The 22,423-nt window shown below is 41.3% G+C and overlaps 1 protein-coding gene across 2 annotated transcripts in view; it reads right to left on the reverse strand.

Annotated features, from left to right (window-relative positions):
- PELI2 (pellino E3 ubiquitin protein ligase family member 2) overlaps positions 1-22,423 on the reverse strand; it is a 187,437-nt gene that overhangs the window by 67,156 nt on the left and 97,858 nt on the right. The window contains exon 1 of one of the 2 annotated variants that reach the window (XM_077122549.1): positions 3,501-11,383. The exons of the other annotated variant lie outside the window; for it this stretch is intronic. Coding sequence (XP_076978664.1) covers positions 3,501-3,707 — 207 coding nt within the window. The 5' untranslated portion in view covers positions 3,708-11,383. Of the gene's footprint in view, positions 1-3,500; positions 11,384-22,423 lie in introns of those variants that run through there. 2 annotated transcript variants of the gene reach the window in all.

A 22,423-nucleotide genomic window follows, 5' to 3' on the forward strand; every position in this document is an offset into this window, starting at 1 on the left:
TCAATGGCTTGTCAGTTCCCAAACTCCCGTTTTTCACTGTGCCTGTTCCCTTTCCCTACACTGATTTGCTGCCCTTCTCCAGCCACACCTTCTCGGCTGCCGTGCAATCAGGCCAGACTATGCAATGCACAAGAGTGCACAGGGGCTGAAATCTTGCCTGCACTCAGCAGCCTGAGCTACACACCCCAGTATTCGCTCACCCAAAGAAAGAGAAGCTTTCTTCTATTTTTCAAAAAAAAAAAAAAAAAACACAATCCTTTGAGCAACTCTTGTGCCTAGGGGCAGTGTCTGCCCAGACAGGGCACCATTTTCTAATTTATGTGGGCTGGGTGGGCTGGATGGGCTGGCTCTGCTCCCTACCCTCCTCGGAATCACTGTGAACTGAAAAGATAATTCTTCCATCAAAACAAATTATTTTCAAATTGCCTCTGATAGAAATATTTTTCATTTGAAGGCATGATATTACATTAGTGTGTCTTTTCTCATGGACAAAAAGTTCTTCCTTGGAAGTCAAATAGAGTTGTTTTAAATAAATGAATAAATAAAGTGCTTTGGACAGTGTCCGACACACAGCGAGCTCTGACTAAGTGTTAGATGTCATTATTCTTACCTCCGTAATCAATGCTGGGTTAACCTAATGTGCTGGTTTGAAAGAATGTATGTACCCTAGAAAAGCCATGTTTTAATCCTAATCCCATTTTGCAAAGGCAGCCATTTCTCCTAATCCCTATTCAGTACTGTATGCTTGAAACTGTAATTAGATCATTCCCCTGGAGATATGACTCAATCAAGAGTGATTGTTAAGCTGGATTAGGTGGAGACATGTCTCCACTCATTTGGGTGGGTCTTGATTAGTTTACTGGAATTCTATAAAAGAGGAAACATTTTGGAGAATGAGAGAGATTCAGAGAAAGCAGAGAATGCTGCAGCACCACAAAGCAGAGAGTCCACCAGCCAGAGACCTTTGGAGATGAAGAAGGGAAACGGCCGGGGAGCTTCATGAAACAGGATGCCAGAAGGGAAAGGTAGCAGATGACATCATGCTTGCCATGTGCCCTTCCAGCTGAGAGAGAAACCCTGAACTTCATCAGCCTTCTTGAATCGAGGTATCTTTCCCCGGATGCCTTACATTGGACATTTCTATAGACTTGCTTTAATTGGGACGTTTTCTCGGCCTTAGAACTGTAAACTAGAAATTTATTAAATTCCTCTTTTTAAAAACCACTCCATTTCTAGTATATTGCATTCTGGTAACCAGCAAATTAGAACACCTAGGGATGCAAATACTTTTAACAGTGATGTGCGAGAAATCTGACATAGACAACTCAAAGGAACAAGGGCAGGTCTTTCCTGCTTCTGACTCACATCCAGCAAAAACAGCTGCTGGGATTTTAAACCATTTACCAAAGTTGTAAAATGCATTTTTTAATTAAGCCACACATATGCAAACCAATGAAAAGGACATCTTGCTATGGAGATTAAATAAATTGACATAGATAATAGCTTCTAATATACTATAGCAGGCGCTCAGTAAACTTTACAAAAAAAAAAAACTAATAAAAAGCAGTCTGAAACTAAAAAAGGATAGTAGCCTACGGCCATTATGCATAGAGGAAAACATACCCTAGAAAACGATACTAGTTATTCAAATCGATGACTTCTTGCTGTCTATTTTTATAGAGGACGGAAGAGGCAGGAAGTATACATTTATGAGTTCCTTCCTGAGTTGCTACATGTTCCCAGGGTGAGCATGCTAGCTCACAACAATTTTATTAGCTGAGTACTGTTACTTTTCTCTTACAAAAAAGGAAACAAAGTAATAAAGCACATAACAACCCAAAGAAGATTAAAATAAAATTTGAATGCTTACACCATTAACTATTTATAAAACTTAGAATCTCTCCTTTACGGATGGTTGCAGAGAGCTGAAGGTTTCCATCATTAAAACCCTCCTCTGTTCAACTACACAAAGGAAAAGGAAGACTGGAGGACTTTTAAAAGTAGTATTTATAGCACCTATGGGTTTTCTTTAGTCTCATCCCTATAATAGTTAAAGGTCTTATTTTGGCAGTCAGCCAAAGATATTTTAGAGAAAATACGCAACTGCGATTTCAGACGTGGCAACCAGAAGTTTTCTGTAGTTGGCTTTATAAAAATAAAATGATTTCATGAGCACTGCAGGCAAGTGGAGTTTGGGGGACTGAAAATGTGTGTCCAGGACATGGCTTCAACTGTTGGGAGGTAAATCCTCGGCATCTATTGCCAGCACCGTAGGTCCAGAGCAAGTGGAGGCTGCGGACCCACTGTCTTCACATATTCCTTGTGAATGCCTCTCGTCATTTCATCTTAACCCGCTCCTTCCTTCTCTAACCCCACCCACTACACTGTTCCTTTTACTTTCTTGTGGACTGAGCAGTACGTGAAGAGCCCAGATTCTCTCTACATAGGACTTTCCTTTCCTTAGTTGCCTAAAATCTGTGCCCTTCTTGATGTCTGTGCTTTTGGGGGTTGGATACACAAGTCTTAGGTATAGTATGCGAAAGGTACCTTCAGCCTCCTAGGAAGCATGGCCAGTTTAGACGGCGGAAGCACAGGCTCTGTCTCAGGACTGTTATCGCTCTACAAGACACAGAGTCTCAGAGGATTCAATCGTCCATCTGATTTATAAACTACGGACGTGTGCGTCCTCTCCTTCATAGCACCATTATAAGGAGAGAGAACGTGTTGCCGAAAACTCTGAATAAATGCTATGTGTGCATAACTTTATGCAGTTGCATATATTTTCCAGAAATCCTCTTTATGGGATTCTGGGGTTTAGCCACTAAGGCTGGTAATGTTTAGAGGGATTCATCTTCTCTGTTTCCCATTTCCATGCACACCTCCTCTAGCTCTGCCTTTTGTTTTGGGGGTGGGCTTCTCCACACTGTCTGGAGACCTGGACTTTAATGTTATGGTACTACCCTGTCCTCTTTGATTATATGGCAAATTTTAAACCTGCCCCCCAACCCCACTCCACTTTTTTTTTTTTTTTTTCTGCACTGACATGCTCTTACAAATTTCAAATCAAAGAGCAACCACACTGAATGATCATCTCATGATTTTGGGAATATCAGCAAGCAGTAATGGAATCACTTTAATGCAGCATTGTCCTTTTATATAAGTCATTAAATAAATATCCAAAACACAAGAAGGCACTGCTTGGGTTTCTGGGTGTTTTCTCCATGGTGAAAATTTTGACTTTTTTTCAAAAGATAACTGTAGGTGCATGTTGTATCTTATAATTACGCTGCTTGAAAATTATCATTTTGTTTTCAGTTATACTTTCCCCAATACTAGCTCTTCCAGCCAGATTGTCCATCTGTGTGTCAAACAGTAAAATAATGGGCGGGCCACGGTGGCTCAGCAGGCAAGAATGCTTGCCTGCCATGCCAGAGGACCCGGGTTCGATTCCTGATGCCTGCCCATGTTTAAAAAAAAAACAAAACAAAACAGTAAAATACCTCCTGCTGATGTGCACACATGAAATTCATCTGATTCTGAAGCTGCAGAGAGTCAAACCACCATTCCGTGGCGTGCCCGCTGCAGTCACAGGGTGACCATGCCGTGCCATGTCTGCTGTGTGCCTGCCTGTCCCAGGGTCGCATGAAGACTGCAGAAGCAAGGAACAAACCCAAGCTCAGTGTCTGCAGCCTGTAGATGAGACACATGTTTGGTGAAACAGGAAAATTCCCAGGGCCTGTTTTTAACGCTGTGTACCTGCAATGCTTGCCATAGGATTGCCCATGGCAAGCATTAACAGAGCAACAAAAGGTGTGAGCAAAACACTTAAATTATCTGTTCTGCAGCACGTGATTTTTCATTGCTGAACTTCTTCAAAGAGGCTGTATCCATTAAAGAGATAATGAGGGAAGCTTTCTGTAAGGATGTCAGCTGTCTCTAATCCTTTGTACAATGGGGCAAGTTATAAGCATGTAAAACTAAACAAATCTCACTGAATAAAGTGAATATACATCAGGGCATTTTTTTAGTTTACCAACTTAAGTGTAATTTTCCCCATTTACTTTTATGCTTTTAAAGTGGCTATAGAAATAGAAAAGGAATAATCAGTTGGTAATCTATACGCAGGACTGAATGGGCTGGGAGTAGGGCTAGGCTAGGGCAGCTGGTTATAAGGGTCTGGGGCCTGGAGACGCCGTCACTGATCTTCGTCTTGATTCCGACTGCTACCACCTGTTCAAGGTTGATGGCGAGGTTGCTGCCAAAAGGTGGGGTATGATTGTAATCCCTGAGAGCTGAGGGTTTCATGAAACTAATCGTCTAAGAAGAAAGGATGACAAAAAGTTGGGGACTTGAACATTTAAAAAGAAACCAGGATGTTAAGAATTTAAAAAAAGGTTATTAACTTTAAGCAAGTCAACATTAATAGAAAAGTCTTTGGAGAACTAAGAGAGAACTAAAACACCCTGTATTTAAAGACATTATCACTTCCCAGGGTTCTGTTTACCATGAGAAAACAGAAAGATGAAGGAAGAGAACAAGATACGGATTTGGTCAAGCCCCCAAAAGTGGAAGGAGCAGGCTTCCTGCAAAATCCTGGCAAAAGCAGGATGAGATTGCCATCCGCTGCTTTAATGTGGGCATGACATCACACATCCAGCCCCTTTCTATTCATTGTCTCCGAGAACTAAGCTCCTACATGGTCATGGTTAGTTCTGACCAAGTTTCCTGTGCCTGTGCATCTCAGCACATTCTACAGGCACAGCACAGTTTCAGACCAACAGAGCTCTTACTTTTTGTAGCTCGTCTGCAATTTCCTTAGTAAATAAACATGCCCACCCCCACACCCCCTTCTTGGATCTGATTTTCTTAACATATTACCCACAGGACAAAGCAGAATAATATTTCCATTTTGGGGGGAAAATAAAGGACAACTTCTGGGAGGTAGAAGAGTAGGCAGCAATAAATTAACCTTAACAGTTTGCACGAAACATTAACGTCATGTACAACAGAAGGTTTCTACACAGTCCTCAAATACGTGAAAATCGGCAACAATTAAAGGCATAGCAATGTTAGCTTCTAACACCAATCATTTTTATTATCGCAAGATCCATCAGTAACTCCCTTCTGTGCTCCAGAACCATAAAGCTATAAATAAGAAGAAAATGAAATCACAGGCTTGTATTTTAAACATCAGACTAATTTTGCTTAATTGAATGACAGAACCAAAAAAGAAAAATCTGTTAAAAAAAATTAGATTACACTTTCTGAAGGTAGATGCCCCAGAAAATAATGAGCGAGCATGGGTACTTAAACGTCCCAAGAAGGGACGGAATCAGTGAGCTTATATATTAGACTACAGACTATGGAGTCAGACAAAAGAGGGCTCAATATTACATCTTTGTCACTTATTCACTATGAAAGTCTGAGCAGGTCTCTTCTCTACACCTTAATTTTTTTCATCTATAAAATAGAGATAGGATACTGTTCTAGCTTGCTAGCTGCCTGAATGCAATATACCAGAAATAGAATGGCATTTAAAAAGTGGAATTTAATAAGTTGCTAGTTCACAGTTCTAAGGCCAAGAAAATGTCCCAATTAAAACAAGTCTATAGAAATGTCCAATCTAAGGCAGGGAAAGATACCTTGGTTCCAAGAAGGCCGATGAAGTTCAGGGTTTCTTTCTCAAGTGAGAAGTCACATGGCGAACAAAGTCAGGGCTTTTCTCTCAGCTGGAAGGGCACGTGGCGAACACAGCGTCATCTGCTAGCTTTCTCTCCTGGCTTCCGGTTTCATGAAGCAATCCCGGAGGTGTTTTCCTTCTTCATCTCCAAAGGTTGCTGGCTGTGGACTCTCTGCTTTGGGGTGCTGCAGCATTCTCTGCTCTCTCTGAATCTCTCATTCTCCAAAATGTTTCCTCTTCTACAGGACTCCAGTAAACCAATCAAGACCCACCCAAATGGGTGGAGACATGTTGTCACCTAATCCAGCTTAACAACCACTCTTGACTAAATCACATCATCCACGGAAATGATCTGATTGCAGTTTCAAACATACAGTATTGAATAGGGATAATTCTACCTTTAGGAAATGGGATTTTGATTAAAACATGGCTTTTCTAGGGGGCATACATCCTTTCAAACCAGCACAGATATCCATCTAATAGGGAGGTTGTGAGGAATTATATGAGATAATGTGTAAAAAGCACTTAGTACAAGTACTTGCCTGGCAAATGACTCTTAATAAATCGTAGGTAACCTTTCTTAGCTAACTGAGTGAACGTGAGTACAAAAGTGATGCTTGTAAAAGGTAGGCAAGATGATGATGATAACCTCTTGAAAGTAATAAGCAGAAGGTGAAGGCAAACCTACCGAGGCAAAATAACCCAGGAGAAAGAGAACCAAGAGATGCCTGCCAAAATATTAAAATCTCAAAGGTCAGAGAATGATATAGTAAATAAATTGCTTTTTTCTATTACATGCATCTTTTGTCCCCACTAATGAAATATACCTCTAGTTTTCAGTTTGGAGCAGAATAAAAGGTTTAATACAAACCTCAAAAATGCTGTGTATCTGAAAGGCTTCCTGATGCAGGAGGGAGAGGAGAGAGTGATACAGGCCTTTGGCTGCTATTCAGAAAGGGGCAGACAGTGTACTCCTGACCAGGTAGGTTCCTCTCCCCTCGAAGCCAGGAGTTCTCCTTACACCTTAACTTGGAAACACTATTGTCATTTGCAAGGTCTGCTGTCTATACAACCATTGATGATATTCAACTAAACACTTTAATTCTCCTCTCTTTTCTAGCTGTTCTGCATGCGCATTTCTCTCCCAGAAGATGGAAGGCTTCAGGGGAGGGATGGGAAAGCAGTGGGTATGGGCTGCAGAGCCAGCTGCAGCAAATATTAGCTGTGTAAACCTGGTCAAAACCACAACCTCTGAAGGTCTCAGTTTTCCCACCTAGGAAGGAAGGGAGACACAGTGACACACTGCTAAAATTCCTGCCTCAGAACTGTTATTACCAGCAAAAGAGACGTGTGTGAACTCTAAAACCTCAAAGGAATGCAAGGAATTCTATTATTAGAAGCAACTGTCTCTTTGGAAACATTTTCCTTAATGTATTTAATACCCTATCATGCCCACAGTGAATGCTCAAAAAAAAAAAAACCTCTAGAACTGAACTGAGATACTGACAAAGGACTGAATAACTTAGAACATGTTTGGAAATGATTAAATTCCTAAATTATTATATAGGTAAGCAAAATTATTCTTAGGGACATTGTAACACTGCATGCTAATCAGCCTCAGAAGAAGCAATAGCTGTCAACAGCTCGTGGCAGAGAGCCAACTGTCTGCCTGCTGGGTAAGTAAATGCCTAAAGAAACTGAATTAGCTTTTTCAGAGCAGTCAGAAGACAGAGCCGTGATGACATGAATCCTGATAGCAACGGAGCTTTGAGCACAGCCCCTGCCTGCAGAGTTTTGATTCCTTTCTTCCCTGTGAATTAGGGTAAAATGAATGCAATTGCAAATGGTTTATAACCACCCAGCAGCGTTCATTGAAAAACTATCACTGAAGGTATGAAAACTCATAGACACCGCAACTAAGATGGGGAATTATACATTTGATAGAAATGAAACAAATCATGTGAAATATCTGCCTTTAGATCTGGGTTTAGCCTGCAAGACCCATTCGAGTCTATCACGTGCTTGCGGCATGAAACTGCATATGTCAAAATTGTTAGGTACGAATATGTGTATTTTACAAAATAACAGACCTCCTTGAATATCCAACAACCCTTTTCACACTCTGCTGAACAAGTAGTTTAATATGCCTTTATAATAAAGTTGAAAATGAATCTAAAGAATAAAATTGAGCTGCCCCATCACTGGCTCAGAAGAAAGAGCACAAAACAAAACCCTAACAGATAATATAAGCAAATCCAGTTCTTGAAGAGCCTCCACTCCATGTCCCAGCCAAGACCCAGTCTCCCATACATGAAATCGGAACCAAACAAAGATGAATTATTTCCTGGATGCATAAAAAAACAAATGCATCAGCATTTGCATATAGTTTTTTGCTTTTATTTTTCTATGATGTTGATTAATCAAGAAGCAAAATCAAATGCCACTTCAAAAGCCTAGAGATGCACCTTTGCATATAAGCCAGATAAAGCACGTGTCTGAGTCGTTTCGACATTTTCCACATAAGAGTAAAATTATAACATAAGAGCAAATGTAAGATCTGCTCCACAGCATTTCACAATGTGAAATGTGACTACAAAATAAAGTCCCATGATTTCTATAAGGCACTGCAGTATCATTACCTGGCAATCACACTGTGTATCTTTTAAGGTACTGAATGGCGTTCACAACAATCCTTAGGGACCTAATCCCACACCACTGGTGAGAGTGACAAGGTCTGACAGTCATAATTAAACAGCAGTGAGTTCCATTAAACATTTTATTTGCAAAACTGGACTATTTTTCAAGACTCTGGTTATTTCTTCAGACCAGTTCTAGAAAATGCTCCTTTACTTAGGCATTCTGCTACCAAAATATATAGAGTTCAGTTAACTTATTATTAGAATTTAACACCAAACATGAATTTTCAACAACTGCTTTAAGTTATCTTGTTCCTCACTGCTTCTTTTTGGTCTTGGTTCACAAACTAATTCCTGTCTTTAAAAAGTGAAAACGAAGTCAAACGCAGAAAACACGTATTATATTTCCTTCTACTTGCTATTGGGGAAGCTCAGAATCAGGCTAAAAGAGCACTAAAATATGTTCACCAACAACACGATCAGCAGCATTTCTGTTCCGCAGAGGTTTGTGTGTCCCGTTTTGCTACAGCAAAAGCGTCGGAAGGACAACGTGCCCAAATGCCCTCTTCTGAACCCAATCCCCTTCCAGTCCTGCTCTGTGAAAAGGGTTTAGCCTGCAAGACCCATTCGAGTCTATGGCTATGCAATTACTTACTAATGCGTAAATAAACTTCTGAAAGTAGGAAAGAAAGCCATTTCAACTGCTACGTCAGGGGACACCTGAGACAAATGGCATCTGCACTGGGGCTTCAGCTCTGTGATCTACGGAAAGTCAGCTTTGGCAGGAGAGCTCAGGGGGGAAAGCGTGATTCTGTAATGAAAAGATAAAATGCAGCACAGTAATTACTTCCAAAAAAACAAGTGCTGTAGAGTAGAATCTTAAAAACAGCCTAGGTGCAGAGCCTAATAATAGGAGAGAATGGATTTTTCAGTAGCTTTCTGACACGTACTTGATTTCCTAAAACAGTGTCTCTCTCCTCCTCTTTTTCCCTCCAGCTCACTTCACTGATTTGCTCTTCCTTGGTGCTTTCCACCCAGCCTATTTCTGATGCTTCATCCCAACAGTGACCACCGGTGCTATGAGTACACAACAAACTCTCAATCCCTCGCTGCTGCCCACAGGAAGGTCCCAGCCAGCCAGGGGAGGGACGCAGGGTCTGATCTCAAAGTTCCACAGAATTACACGTCTGCTCCTGGAGGAAAAGCCAAAAATGTGTGCACCTGGATGATTCCGAGTTTTGGAAGCATGGATTTTCCTTTAAAAAGGTGAACTTTGATAAATCTAAAACAACAACAATAACAAACTAAAGAACCCTTTCGGTCGTATCCCCACCCAACCCCCCTATACTTGGAATTCGGTCCTGTGGCAACCTTACTTAGCAGGTGGAAATAATAAGTACAAAAATAAACGTTTGTTTTATACTTTCCCTAAGTTAATTTCTCTAAAATTTTGAAATACGCTGAACACCACTTAATTATCTTCACCTGCCATGCCACCCCAGAAAGATGTCCTGGACTACAATTCGAGCTGAAGATATGGACATCAAGAAATAGATTCTCTACCCTAACAAGGTTAGAAAACCTATCTGAAGATGTGTACGATACAAAATACCAGGTAATCTGCAAAAGGAGTTCCCTGCGCGTGACTGAGTGTGTAACGCAGCTTGTGGACGCTGGGGGGAGAAGAGGTGGCCCCTCCAGGGCAGGCTATGCAGGAGGCGACAGCCCACTACAACCCTGTGACAGCTGGACTTGGAGCTTACCAGGAAAAAATCATCTCATGACCCGTGACGACCTTCCTGGTGGTCACAGCCAGCCACCCACAGAGAGGAACTGACGCTGCCTCGGGACTCGAGCTTTGCTTTCCCTCTTCTGGGCGGGAACCAAGTACAGAGGATATGGAGCAGATGCCCAGTCACCTAGGGGTTTACCTTCCCTTTTGGCGGCATCTCCTCTGGCTGTGTAATGGGATAAATCATCACAGGCAGGCTAAAAATGCTTCCGAACTGTTTAGAAATCTTGCATACGTAACGGGCTCAAAAGGTGTGAGTTGAACCCCAAAACTTCTTGGTAGTTATTGAAATCAAATGAGCAATACCAACCACCAAAAAAACACAGTAAAAAAAAAAGGTTATTTAAACTATTTTTAGTTATCACAAAAGAAAAAGGTTCATGCTCCATTACGTGAAGGACACAACCGTGACGATGCTTCAGCCACAGGTCCGAGCTCTGAGCCCTTGTCCTTCTACTGACGGGTCCTGGGGTCCATGACTGAAGACTCTGAGCCCAGGTGCTGTCTGCCTGGCACCCCGAACCTTGCCATGATTGTGGACAATTTTAACACACTTGCTGGCCAGATGGAACCTCAGCATTTCTACTCTTTGACTTGATTCACTGCAGAAACTCTCACTGCATTCCCCTGCCCAATCCCGCTCACCCACTCCAAGGCCATTCTCTGGGCCTCGCCACTTACACTTGAACCTCTCTGACCACGAGCTCCGATGTCGACGCTTTCACTTCGTGATCCCACAATGTCCGTCCTCGCCAGTCATCAGACCTTCCAGGCTTCCAACCTTTCATCCTCCCTACTGCTCTCAAGCCTCTTCTTTTTCCTACATTTTATTTTTATGTAAGAAATACACACACACGTGAGGGGCAGGGGGATGGTATGTACAATCTTTTTTTTTTCTGTTATTTTATTTCTTTTTCTGTTGTCTTTTTTTCTAAATCGATGCAAATGTTCTAAGAAATGATGACTATGCAACTATGGGATGATATTGAGAATTGCTGATTGTATATGTAGAATGGAATGACATGTTAATATTTTTGTTTGTTGTTAATTTTTTAAATTAATAAATAAAAATAAATTTTAAAAAATCTCCAAAAAAAGAATATATACACGGTCTAAAAAGTCAAATCATCCCACAAGGCAACAAAAGGAGACCCTGCCTGCCCCTTCATCCACACTGACTTCCCTATCCCAGAGAAAATCACTTTCAATAGCCCACAAGTGGCTGCTGCTTCTGTTGATTACTGCATAATTCTAAATAGCAGGCTTCCCAATTTCAGACACCACCCACTGACTAATCGCTTACCTCCCCCCTTTTCCTGCTCTGTGCACTCTCCCCCACCCCCAAACTCCCCTGTTCAACACTTAAATGTTTTTCATTCTTACAAAAGGGTTATACACAACTTTTGGCTAAATCAATATTCACTGTTGACGTTATTTTGACTATGTTAACATTGATTAATCCTGAGCCCTGCCGTGAACTGTGATTCAATTTCTCTTATTGTTCAACCTTCTGTTTTTCCTGGAAATTTGCCTGTCTTTTGATTTGCTTAGTTTTGTTTGCATCTTTCCGCATTTAATCCCCAGACTCCCTCACATGTGTTAGTGTACAGTCACATGTATTAGGTAATCCATTAGCTCTGTATTTTTTCTTGCTGACTCCATCCTATGAGCCCTTCATGGCTCCTGCTCCCATCTGGACAGGTTACCCTCCAGGTCTGCCCTACAGCTGCCATCCTGGGATGTCCTTCATCATTTCAGGAAATCCCTCTCTCTCTCTTCTGTTGGATTTCCTGGATTCCATGCATTTCTCTTAATTCACTCCCTCACTGAGAGCACATCCTCTAGGAACTTCAGGAGACAGGGTACAGAGCAGTTAAATGTTTACATCTCCTCATATTCAAAAATGTCTATATTCTACTTCCATCCATGACTCCTAGATGGGCAGGAAATAGTATTTTAGGTTGGGGACCACTTTCATACACAAATTTGAAGATACTGCTTCCATGTATAGCTGGTGAGAAAGTCACTGGCCAAGTCCTGGGCCCTGGTGCAGGCTGTTTTTTTCTCTCTGGAAGTGATTAGAACTCTATTTATCTGTGCTGTTCTGAATTTCACAAAGATCTGCCTTGATGGAGTTCTTTTTTTCAATCACTATATTGGGCACTAAGTGTGATCTTTCAATCTGGAGATTCACTTTAATTGGTTCTGGGATATTTCATCCCCTTATTTCTTTGATAACTCCTTTCCTTCCAGTTTGTGTTCTCTTTCTAAAACTCATATTAATTCGATATTAGACTTCCTAGACTGATCCTCCAATTTTTTCTTATTTGTTTCCTCCTTGATTTCCATCATTTTATTTTTCTCTTCTACTAGGAGATATTTTGACTTTTATTTTCCAAACCTTTGATTGATTGATTTTTTTTCTTGCTTTCATATATTTTTCCCCCAAGATATCATTCTGAAGAACTCTGAACCTATAAAAAGGTTTTTAAAAAGTACAATTTTTATCTGTATATGCTCTTTTATGTGTATATTTTTTTTTGTTAAGCCATTTGAAACCTGACATTTCACCCATAAGTACTCTATAACGCTTCTAAGAAAAAGGATATTCATCCAACGTGGATGCCAATATGATTATCATACTCAAGAAATTTAATATTAATACAATAATATCTAATATGCAGTCCATATTCAAACTTCCCCAATTCTGTCAGTAATATCCTTTATCATTTGCTTTGTCCCCAATCCAGGCTCCAATCAAGGATCATGCATTACAGCAACACCCGATTCTCTGAAAAGCAATGGTAAACCTAGGTGTTAGTAGTGGCTTTCTCTAATCTTTACTTCTCCAGCCATTTCAACAGTTTGATGCATCTAATTCCATGCATTAACCTCTATCTAGGAATAAATATGTAGATCACTGGTTCTCAGACTCTTGGGTTTCAGGACTCCTTTATATACTCTAATAATTATTAAACATCTCAAAAAGCTTCTGTTCATGTACACGATACCCACAGACAATTTTACTGTATTATATGTTGAAACTGAAAAATTAAAAATATTTATTCATTTACAAATAATGATAGTAGGGTGTAAAGGTTACTACAACATATTCTATGAAAAATCACTATTTTCTACAATGAAAAACAATTTACTGAGAAAATAATGCATTCTGGTAGATTCTCATATCTGCTCCTGAAATCAATCTGTTATAATACATTGGTGTTTGGTTGAAATTTATGAAGAAAATCTAGCCTCACAGAGGTTATGTAACTGGAAAAGGGAGGAGTATTTTAATGGCCTTTTCACATAAATTATAAATGCTCTTTTGTGATACTAGACCAAAATTGACAACTGGTAGTTTCTTAAACATTACTTGAGATGCAGAATCAATGAATGTTGACACATTTCATTGTACATATAAAAAAACTGCATGTATTAATATCACCACCAAGCTCACTGGAAAAGTCTGTAAGTACTATGAGCTGTCAAGACTTGGTGGCAGATGTAAGTCATCCAAAATCTTCATTTTTGCTTAAAAGCTTGAATTTTAACATTGGTAACAAAATTTCTCCATCCTCAAAATAGGTGCCAAATACCTAGGTCTGAATAATAATGTTTTTCTTTTTTTCTCTTTATAAATTATTATTAATGTAAGTTATTCTTTTAAGTCACAAATGGTGTTGATTTTAAAAGTGGCTAGTTCCACTTTTAACTCAATAATTGCACAAGTTCTTTTCCTAGAGAAAACTGTCATACACTGGTTTGCAACAGAATTGCTTGTACTTCCTATTCACTATACATAATAAAAAGATGTGTGTACTTCAGGGTCAAGATTTAATAAAATTAATGTTTACTGCTTCAACAAATCAAATTGGGTTGCTGTTGTTGTTAACTGCAACTGCTTTGTGGCAGTAAAAAATAAAATGACTATGTTTTGTGCCACTGCCTTGATTTGTGCTAAGGAGCCAGGAGTTTTACCTACTCTTGCTTTTTTTTTTTTTTTTTTTGTACACTGTATGGTGGGGGCTACATTTATTTCATTCTTTTTCCAAGTGTATATCCCATTATTGAAGCACCATTTCTTGAGTTTTTTTTTTTTTTCTTTCTTTCTTTCTTTGCTTGCTTGTTTGCTTTTGAGAGGTGCATGGGGGCTGGGAATCAAACCCAGGTCTCCTGCATGGCAGGCGAGAATTCTACCACTGAACTACACTCACACCCCACACCCCACCATTGTTTTTGTACCATTAGTGCAAATGTTATCACAGAGATAACAAAAAGAAAGTAAAAGTATTACTTTGAAAATAATTTTGGCCTCATAGACCCCCGGTGATGGTCTGTGGTCCTCTAGGGGTCTGTTTCAGTTTGCTAGAGCTGCCAAAATGCAATGCCAGAAATGGACTGGTTTTTTCAAAGGAAATTTATTACACTATACATTTACAGTTCTAAGACCATGAAAATGTGCAAGTTCAGGCATCAATAAGAGGATACCTTCACTAAAGAAATACCAATGGTATCTGAGGTTCCTCTGAAACATGGGAAAGGCAACCAACTGCCGTTCCGTGGCTCCCAAGTTCCATTGTTTTTAGGTTCCGTGTATCCTTGCTTGCTTCTGCGGGACAACTCTCTGAGCTCTCTGTGTCCTGTAGGTTTCCTGGACATTTTTCTCTCTCTGGATCCTTCACTTGGTTTCACCTCTCTGCTCTCTGTATCTGTCTCTATGTGTTTTCTGTCTTTATGCTCTTCATAAAGGACTCCAGTAAAAGGATTAAGATTCACCTTAAATTGAGTGGGTCACATCTCCATGGAAACAACCTAATAAAAGTCACACCCACAGCAGGTCTGAATGGATTAAAAGAACTTGGCCCTTTATGGGGTACATAAAGCAACTTCACCCAGCACAGGGTCCACAAATCACACTTTTAAGATCTAGTAACTCTGAGTGATTCCTGTTTTCCTGACCAACACACAACCCCATTAGATCTTCTAGCCTCTTTTAGCTTCACTACGTAGCCTCGGAGACAAGTGAGAGATGAGTGGTCTCCCCACACTTTTAAAGTAAATCTCCTTCCCCGTGAACTCAACTCTGCCTGCTATTCCCAAGTTGGGACCTTTATGCTCAAGAACCAGAATATCCTGAACTTCTGCTAGTAGGACAAGTGCAAGCAGTTGGCTTTATGGTGAAGAAAGCTAGGGGTCTTATACAATTTTTAAAATAATCCTATTGTCAGTCATCTTTCTCACCATCTACCTTCAAAGGGACTGTTCTAGTTTGCTAGCTCTGGAATGCAATATACCAGAAATGGAATGGCTTTTAAAAAGGGGAATTTAATGAGTTGCTAGGTTACAGTTCTAAGGCTGAGAAAATGTTCCAGTTAAAACAAGTCTATAGAAATGTCCAATCAAAGGCATCCAGGGAAAGATACCTTAGTTCAAGAAGGCCAATGAAGTTCAGGGTTTCTCTCTCAAGTGAGAAGGCACATGCCGAACACAGTCAGAGTTTCTCCCTCATCTGGAAGGGCACATGGTGAGCATGGCATCATCTGCTAGCTTCTTCTCCTGGCTTCCTGTTTCATGAAACTCCCTGGGAGGCATTTTCCTTCTTCATCTCCAGAGGTCGCTGGTTTGTAGACTCTGTGCTTCGTGGTGCTGCACCATTCTCTGCTCTCTCTGAATCTCCTTCATTCTCCAAAATGTTTCCTCTTTTACAGGACTTCAGAAACTAATCAAGACCTACCCAAATGGGTGGAGACATGTCATCACCTAATTCGGCTTAACAACCACTCTTGATTAAATCATCCAGGGAGATGATCTGATTACAGTTTCAAACATACAGTACTGAATAGGGATTAAAAGAAACGGCTGCCTTTACAAAACGGGAATAGGATTAAAACATAGCTTTTCTAGGGGACACGCATCCTTTCAAACCAGCACATTCCACCCTCTGGACCCTAATAAAGACATGCTTTCCCCATGTACAAAATACATTAATTTCATAACAATATCAGAGAACCTTAAACCATTCCAGTAACATTTCAAATATAAGATTAATACAAGATTAAAATCAGTACAAAGTCTCATCAAAGTTAGTTAAAGGCATGGACAGTCCGAAGGTAAAATTTTCTCCATTTGCTCTGGACCTTTGAAAACTCATACAAGTTATGTGCTGCCAACATACAAAGGAGGAACATTCATAGGATACATACACACATTTCCCTAGGGAGGAAGGAACACAGGGGTCACCAGATCCATACAGTTTGGAAAACCCGCAGGGCAAAGTCCATCAGATTTCAAAGTCAGAGTCATTTATCCTCAGCGCTTTAGAAAGCGACAGTCCCACCCTTGCCAAGGGCTTGCCTCTCTTCAAATGCAACCCTGGGAGATACTGAGGAGACCACCTTTTTCTCGGCTTCACCCTCTCCAAGCATCAGGGCTGCCCCAGGGCGCTCTGCCATTTTCGGGGCACATGCTCAACCCCTCCATGTGGTGGCAGCCAGGCTCTCCCCAAACCCTAAGGAATGTGCTTCACCCTCTCCAAGGTCTGAGGCGGCAGGACCCTTCCACTGCAATGAGGTGGAAGGCCCATCCTCTGCCTTCGAGGCAAACTCACCCTCTCCGTGGGCTTGGGTGAGTCCGCTCTCCTGGCTCGAGGCTTCTTGACTTCAGCCCTCAGCCTCCCTGGTTTTACCTCTGAAGTTATTTTTCCTCCAATGTGTCCCTTCTCTGAACCCCTCAGTCCAGACTGGCAGCGGCTCTGTTTATACAGGTCCCACAGCACTCTCGCTGGCTTTCTATGCAGTAGCCTTGGATTATGCCCATCAGATACAAGGAGTTTCCACAAATCCCTCCTGGATAACTCCATGTCCAATCCTGGTTTTCTCTGAAACAGCTGGCTGGTTCCACATTTGGTTAAGTCCTCACACAGGGTGCTATTCTCTGGGGTCTCTGTTTTTGGAGGCCCAGAATTTTCCAGAACTTCAGTTTCTGGTTTCTTTGTACCCGAGAGTTCAGTTTTCAGCTTATCTCTCTCCTGCCGCATTTCACTATAAGCTGTGAGGAGAAACCAGGCTACACTTCCCACATTTAACCTGGAGATCTCTTCTGCTAAATATCCAAGCTCATGGCTTTCAAAATCTGCCTTCCAGCCAAAGCCACTAGTCAATTTTGCCAGATTATCTGCCATTTTAAAACAAGGCTCGTCTTCCTTCCAGTCTATAATAACACACACTTCATCTCTGCCTAAGGCTTTATCAGAAGTGTCTTAAGAGTCCACATTTCTACCATCAGTCTCTTCAAAGCATCCTAGGCCGTCCCTATCAAGCTTCTCACAACTCTTCAAGAATCTTCCCCTTATCCATTTAAAAAGCCATTCCAACATGTTTGGTATTTGCAAACTGCAGCAGCAGCACCCCACTCTCTGGTACCAAAATGTATTAGTTAGGGTTCTCTAGAGAAACAGGATCAACAGGGAACGCTCGCAAATACAAAATTTATAAAAGTGTCTCATGTGACCGTGACCGTGGGAATGCAGAGTCCAAAATCCACAGGGCAGGCTGTGAAGCCAATGACTCCGATGGAGGGTCTGGACAAACTCCACAGAAGAGGCTCGCCGGTCCAAGCAGGAAGAGAGCCTGTCTCTTCTGAATCCTCCTTAAAAGGCTTCCAGTGATTAGACTGAGCATCACTCACTGCAGAAGACACTCCCTGTGGCTGATTACAAATGGAATCAGCTGTGGCTGCAGCTGACATGGTCATGATTTAATTCTATGAAATGTCCTCATTGCAACAGACAGGCCAGCACTTGCCCAACCAGACAAACAGGTACCACCACTTGCCCAAGTTGACACATGAACCTGACCATGACAGGGACCTTAAATTCTTGTGCAATGGAATCCTAATAAGTTCTCCTCTCTCTTCTACATCCTCAAGTCAAATGAAATATTTTTAGCTCCTAGAGCAAATGTTGCTGTCCTTGTCTAAACAGTCATTTCCCTCTCCTTCCCCTCAATTCATTTTTCAGGTTTTGGGCATCATCTCCTCTGGGAAGTCCACCCTATCTCCTTAAGATTGGGTTAGACTGCCCTCCTAGGTTCTTCCACAGTCCCTGTAAGTCCCCTGCTTTTGAAAAGAGCTCTTAAGACCATCCATTCCCCAGTAGTGCCTTACGCTCATCCTGGCAAGCAACAGAAAATGGTTCTTTGTTCACCAGACCAACTCCTAAACTTTTAAAGTTCTCTCTTGAAAGCTGGATGATGCAACTTGATAATACAACACTTTAAATTTAGGTATCAATGCCATTCCTTCCATGTAAGAGGTGTCTGCCTTAAATCTGCTTTCATGTCTGGAAAAGACTGAAGGTTTACATTTGCCTTGCAAGTCCCAGCTCTGAATAACTGACAACCCCAATGTGACTGCCATTTGGATAAGGGTCTAGACTTCATCCAGACAGAAGGTGTGGTGGCCATCTGCCCAGCATAGTCAAAGGCAACAGGGCCCACTCCTGGCTGGGGCGACTGCTCTGTGCTACTGGACCTACTGGTCCAGGTGTTCCCTGTACCTTTATCCTCTAGCCAGGCAAGAAAAGCCTCAGCCACCACGACAATTCTAAGCCAACCCTCTCAGGCTTTAGCTGGAGTGACTCATACCTGGAGGGTAGGGACTCTGTAGCCTTACCTTCCTTCTTTGACTAGCTATCCCACCCTCACCTTTCCCTGCACTATGTCCAAGCGACAATAAAGGTTAATTGTGCCTTACCCACACTGCGTATGTGTGTTTCTCTGTAAATACCACTGGCTGAAGGAAAATGGATCTGCTCCAGCCACCTATAGAACTACAAAATCACTTGCTTTTCCTAATAGAACCCAGCAACATCAGTTCCAGTGCACTTCTGATCTTCTCGCCATTACCTCCTATTAAACTGCAAGCTTCTTGAGGGTATGAGTATAATACCCCTAGTATTAACCACGGCACATGAAACACAGAAGGTGCTCAAAAAATGTTCTGACAGACTTGCAGGAGGTTCTGAGCACAGTAACTGGGATAAAGTCAACAGGCAATGGCGGGAGCTGTTCTGATTCTGATGATGATGTGATGACAGTGACACACAGATTATTCAGTTATTTTTGTTCTAAAGCCTCGTTGGCAATGTGCGAAGGATTTATGAGGATCTAGTAAAGTTAGCATGTATCTAAGGGCAATGAGAAACAAAACAGTTTGTGAATCTTAAAAATCTTAAAATCCTATGTTCGCTCTGCCCTTGGGTAGGAATTCTGTTATTAATTTCTGCCATCTCCCCATGACTCCACTGCAGACTTACAATTCAATAGCCATGTAATCACTGGAAACTAAGGGCTCTTCTTAGATAACCTGATGAGCACATTTTAATTAGGCACAGTCAACATACTTTCAGGAACAGGAAGTCATTTTCACGTAATGCATAGCAAATCCCTCTGAGGACAGCAGCGACAAGTTTAATAAAAAGGATGGCAGTGATCTCAGAATTTCAGAAAACACTCGACAGGGTTCCCTATCAACAGTTAACAGCTAGTGAATGAGAGCCATATATATAGAGAGAAATTTGTATTAGATTGATAAAACACCAAGAGGCAGGACACAAGAAAATGTTCAAGGAGGAATGAGAAAAGTCAGAGAATACTTCACGGACTGCTGATACATTCCAGAATTTTTATGTTATAAACATCTGCAGGGAAACTACTCTGAATGCATACTCTAGGAATGTAGAACTATTAGGAAAAAACAAAGCGGCCTTTAATTGAGTACTGGAAACAGAAACATTACACTTAGCATGCAAAAGAACGAAACAACTTACTGACACATGTCATGTGACCAAAGCAGTGATATTCAACTGAAAGGATGCTCTTAAAAGGCTGACAAAGTATAATCCATTTGGCAAAGGGTAATGTAATCTGGGGACAGGTAGCAGAGAGTTTCATGAGCTAAGCATAACTCGAAAAAAAAAAATTTCCTTGAAGGTGAAAGGAAACTACATTCTAAAATCACTTTGTTTTTCTGATGAATTCCAGTAACTTAGTCACAACTAACATTTTTGTCAAGCAAATTGCACTGAAGTAATTTGAGGTACTGATGCTGTAATAGGCAGACAGGAAAGTTTCTGAAGTTACCATTTGTTCTAATTAGGTCACCTTCCTGCTGAAAACACCCTAGCAAATGAGGTGTATCCCTTCAGTACTCAACCTGTGCAAAAGATAGTAAGCTTATGAATAGCTACCGCACTTCCTGCTGGGGAACATTTGCTTGAAAGTTGAGGGCTATTGGGTAGGTTATCTGTGGCCTTTTCTGGCATGAAAATAATGGGTACTGATTAGTCCACAGGAAAAACAAAATCTAACTCTCCAATTACTCTCTGAAGCACACATGATGCTTCGAATAACCTTTTAATTCAACTGCATTTAATTAACTGTGCTCTTCTCTCCAGCTGCCTAACCCCGGATCCAGCACCCAGCACAGGGGCAGGTGTGCACAAAAGGGAGCGCGCTCTGGAGCCTTCAGGGTCCCTGCATCAGCAACTCGGTGATGCTGTGCTGGATGTGAACGTTTCCATGTCCTTGGGTCCACAAAAATACTACTGGAAGGTTCAAAATTGCATTTACTCTCTGACTGATCCCTGGACCAGGTAAGTCCTGAAATGCAGAGGGCCCAGCCTCTCCAGAGCATCAGCTAGTTCCATCTCTCTACCTCATATTACTGACAGCCCCTTCCAACATGAGAGAGTTAGAATGGCCATAGCCCAAATACCCCTAAAGAGTGGGATAGAAAGATCAAAGGTGATGGTGGAGTTATACAGAGAAGGTTGGGTTGAACATATGAGTATGAGTGCTAAATTATTATATTGATACTTTTTTTAATCCCCATCGTCTGAGAGCACCTAGAAGTAAAAATCTAAAATAGTGGATTTGTAACCCACACCAAACTCTGACATCTGTTCAACAATTGTTGTGATATGCTTTGAAAATATTTTTTATGTATGTTATTTTTCACAAAAAAGGTAAAAAAAAAGTCGACTGTGATGATTAAATATATATAGATAGATCGATCGATCGATCGATCGATAGATCCCTTCTAGCCTCCAGTGTTCTGGAGCAGCTAGAATGAGAAATCTGAGATGATGGTATGGTAGCTGGGATCTGTTTTGTAACTACCTGTTAAAGAGTGCTTTGAAAATTATTGCTCTTTTCTTTCTTTACTTTGTAATTATATATTATACCATAAAAAAAGTTTAAAAAGTTGTATTTACTCTCAAAACCACTCAATGCTTCAGCTTTTAAAATACTCATTTTAATTTTCTAAAGTCACCCCTTTTCTGAATGCTTCCAACCTTTCCGCCTTCCTCCTGTCATAACAGGAAAGGACTTGATGTTTCTTTGGGCCAGTCCTAGCCAAGCTCAGGCCACTTCCTCCTGACTTTTCTCAGCTCCTTCATGCCCCACCTGAACCATATTTTCAATCCTACCCTCCCTCCATGCGCATGTATTTCAGCATTTAAATATGTTCGAGACTCTTCTATTTTTTTTTAAAAGATATGAATAAACCCTGCCAATATCACACTTTTGTTTCATGTTTAGCTCAAGTTTACACGTTTCCTACACGTGCTGTCTCTATTTCTTTGTCTCCCCATCACCCTGCGGTCCACTCAGTCTGGTTTGCACCATCGCCACTGCCCTGCCTCACATTCCAGTGAAAGTTGAAAAGGGAAGTTGAGATCTCCCAAGCTCCTCCCCACCCCCGCCGACCCCACACTGGTAAATACAGTGGACATTTTTCAATCCTTGCTTTGCTTAACTTTTCCAGTCTCTGAGCCTGCTGCCTATTTATTCCCTGACCTTATAGCCCCTTCGGGCTTTCCTTCCCTGCTCTGCACATTTCCTCACCAAACCCTCCTCTTCCAGCAGGCCCTTCCGTGTCGGCAGCCCTTCTATACCTGACTTTCTCTAATCAGTCTAAAAGCTCTTCCCAGGAGAGCTCATCCTCTCCTCCAAACAACACCTTCACACCAACCACTCCTTAGTCTTGCCCAAATCCCTTCCGAGCATCAGATCCGTACATTCAATAGCCTTCTGAACAACAGGCGTTTGCAGGCACCTGTTTTAGTCTGCTAGGCTGCCAAATGCAATATAATAGAAATGTGCTGGCTTTTACAAGTGGGATTTCTTACGGTTCAGAAGCTGAGAAAACGTCCAAATGAGGCATCATCAAGGTGATGATTTCTTCCTGAAGATGGGCTGCCCGCAATCTTGGACTTCTGCGTCTCATGGCAAGACACATGGTGGTGTCTGC

The sequence above is a fragment of the Tamandua tetradactyla genome, chromosome 12 (assembly GCF_023851605.1).
Source record: "Tamandua tetradactyla isolate mTamTet1 chromosome 12, mTamTet1.pri, whole genome shotgun sequence".
Taxonomy (NCBI): domain Eukaryota; kingdom Metazoa; phylum Chordata; class Mammalia; order Pilosa; family Myrmecophagidae; genus Tamandua; species Tamandua tetradactyla.